Here is a 3199-nt window from a genome sequence, read left to right on the forward strand (position 1 = left end):
GACATACACAAAATGTCTCGTCAATATTAATCCATTGATTTGGAAAGCACATCCACTTTTGTGACATGCATTAAATGTGGATTTGTCTTCAAACGCAACATAGACTCATTAATCCAACTATAACTTTTAGATTTGCATTCGGCATTTCTTTCACACTCAAACGTGAGCATGCCCTCTGTTTCGTGTGTGCTGATAAAATGAAAGCCATAGCTCGAATATCACAAAAGGGTTTTTTTTTTTGTCACATAACGTCTGCACCTCGTGTTTATCTAACACAGGAGGTTACTTGTGTTGGTTTGCTGGCCCACAGTTTTTTTCTAAACCACACAGTATGGTAAATAAACAGGATGTGATGTGCATCCAGTTCCCAGTATTGACTACGTAACAGAAGGAACTTTCCTTTATCTAAACTCTTTTTACATATTACACTTGAAACTTTGTCACAATCATTCTCGCACGTCATTTTCTACTTTTCACACTAAAACCGTCTGAGTGTTCACCATTTCCTGGTTTAATATGGACCGCAATGAAATACATTCAACAATGTGTAGTTTGTCCATAGGACTTAAATATTTTTCAAAAACAAAACATTTCTTGATTCATGAGTCCACACATAGAAGTTGTTTTAGTAATTCTGGTCATGTTTTCATTACGGAAGCATGATTTTGAATGGGACACTGTTTCTGTAAAAGTTATTTAACTTGTCGCTGTTACTCATTTGCACTTGCTCATTTGCTGTAAGAGATTAAATGACTCCTCTTAACTAGATGTAAAGGAAGTTCCTGTGGAGCTTGCACCTTGGAGGGGTCTTGGAGCAGAGTTGTATCACCTAACCCAATGTAGGCTGATTAAACTTTCAGTGTATTGCACATCAACACTAATGTAGTGATATCTACATCAAAATAAACATCTATAAAAATACCATTATAAATATACATATATAAATAATTCTAAATTACTAAATAAATATATAATTTACAGAGTAACATATAAACATAATAATACAGAATGAGGTGAGAGTCTAGTCTTTGTCATCTGCTGTTGCATCGTCATAAATGCATCTTCTTCTCAGATTCCACCTTAAGATCCTGCAGAACGTCCTTGTCTTACGCCTTGAGTTTGCCATAAACCTCATCAGAGCTTTGGAAATGGCAGGAGCGCCTGCCCGTTTTCACCTAAGAACACAGAGACTGGAGCTGTTCTTCACTGATGACCCACAGGTCACGGGCAGATCTGCATCTTGATGGAAGTAGTGGCACCACAGTGTCCACATTAGTCCACGAGGAACATCCCGAACCGGGAGCTGCTCAGGTCCAGTTTCCAGTCCTGCAGTCCCTCCTTTGGCACAGTCATCTGAGTTAACAGTTTCTGCCCATCTATCTGGCTCACTGTCCAGCACTTCCTGCTCACAGGTGTTTTATCTGCCATAGCTGGAAGCTCCACCTCGCAGGTGAGCATGTCGCCTACTTTCACGCTGAGACGGCCTGCGTTGCAGTCGAAGGTGCAGGTGAGGTTGAGATCAATGAACATGAAGTAGGTCCCCACCCTTTCAGGCTTCAGAGAATTCTGTTGTGCGTCAAACAAGAAGTTGCTTCCTACAGATTTCCCAGCACCATACGCGACTGGAGCCCACTGCATGGTGGAGTTCTTCAGCTCGCCTGCAGGTGGAGACAAACAGGTGTCATTTAGATGAGGTTCACACAGTGTAAGTATACAAGTTACATTCCTGTCTGCTGTTGATTTATTACAGCTATCAACCACACAAAATCGTTTAAGCGATGCAAATGAACAATCTTTTGGCTGTCTTCAATGACTGGAAATGACACTTTGTCCATGAAGGGGAAATGAGATGCTATGACCTTAAAGGAATACACCATTATCGTCTTACTACTCTAAATTTCTGCAGGCTATAATTTTGTAACTCTGTCCATACACATTTTTGTTATGTGGCCACTTTACGCAAATAAAAGTAGACTTACTTGAGGTGGCTTCCAAATAGGCAAAGTTCTGCATCTGTTGACAGAAAGAGAAAAGAAGACAGATGTGAGTTCAAATGTGCTGAGGACTTGGTCAGACTAAAAAGAAAAGAAAAGAAAAGAAAAGAAAAGAAAAGAAAAGAAAAGAAAAGAAAAGAAAAGAAAAGAAAAGAAAAGAAAAACATCACAATGTTCTGATTTGAATCATTTGTTTACCTTGTATGCTGGGTCAGGTGCATCTGCTGACAACTTTGATGTCTCAAACTCAAAGGACGGACGCGCGGACTCCAGTTTGGACCGCAGCTCGATCACAGCCATCAACCCGCCGACAGTCACAGCTGTCACCGCCATAAAAAGAAAAATGACAGATATGACGAGGAAAACGTCCAGGCAGCTTCCTCGCCGGCGGCCGCTCTTCTGGAGAGACTCAACATCCATTTCGTTTTGTTGTCCCATCAATCCGTAGAGTGCCCGAGCTTAGGGAAGAGTTTTTCAGGCTCTGTGGATAAAAGGCTTCAGGTTGCAAATGCAAGCTTTGCAAGTTGTACAGCTCCAGGTGCTTTACGTCCACACAGCCCCACAGTCCTGTCCGAGTCCTTAGGTGAATGTCGCCACTCTGAGGACCGAGGTGTCTTTATATACTCTACTCTACCATGTAGTCAGTTTCAGACAGGGAGGAAAAACGCGGAAGTCATGGATTTCCCTCTCGCCTCCTCACACACGCCTCCCTGCTTCGTTGGTTGTACACGAGGTGAGAAAACGAGACGCGTAGACTTTCCGCGGCTCTCACTGCTGTTGCGCAAGGGCGCCCTGACGAGGCTGTGCATGCGGTGGAAAATGAAAGGGAGAGAAGAGTCGCTGCCATCCTCATCACATTCCGACGCACAGTGAAACAGACGCTCACCTTCCCCTCCGCGCTTCGAAGCTCACAGGACGGCCAGAAGTGGCACAATGGAGACGATGAGGGCCTGAAAGCATGATGTCAGTTTGGACTTAATCTGAAAAGCGTCTTTTAACAAGTACTTTTGGCAAACACACACACTCTCTCTCTCTCTCTCTCTCTCTCTCTCTCTCTCTCTCTCTCTCTCTCTCTCTCTGTGTGTGTGTGTGTGTGTGTGTGTGTGTGTGTGTGTGTGTGTGTGTGTGTGTGTGTGTGTGTGTGTGTGTGTGTGTGTGAGCGAAAGACGGGTGGGCTGGAGCGGCAGGTCTCTTGGTCAGACCCT

The 3199-nt window shown here is 43.6% G+C and overlaps 1 protein-coding gene across 1 annotated transcript; it reads right to left on the minus strand.

Moving 5' to 3' along the window:
- Nucleotides 1-490: 490 nt before the first annotated feature.
- On the minus strand, nt 491-2647 carry LOC139347905 (uncharacterized). Its single transcript, XM_070987758.1, has 3 exons — nt 2193-2647; nt 1980-2013; nt 491-1658 (listed from the first exon to the last, which is right to left on the minus strand). The coding sequence occupies exons 1-3, from the start codon at nt 2430-2432 to the stop codon at nt 1273-1275; spliced, it is 660 nt and encodes a 219-aa protein (XP_070843859.1). The 5' UTR covers nt 2433-2647; the 3' UTR covers nt 491-1272.
- Between the last annotated feature and the right edge of the window lie 552 nt (nt 2648-3199).

This window comes from Chaetodon trifascialis, chromosome 2 (assembly GCF_039877785.1).
Source record: "Chaetodon trifascialis isolate fChaTrf1 chromosome 2, fChaTrf1.hap1, whole genome shotgun sequence".
NCBI lineage: Eukaryota > Metazoa > Chordata > Actinopteri > Chaetodontiformes > Chaetodontidae > Chaetodon > Chaetodon trifascialis.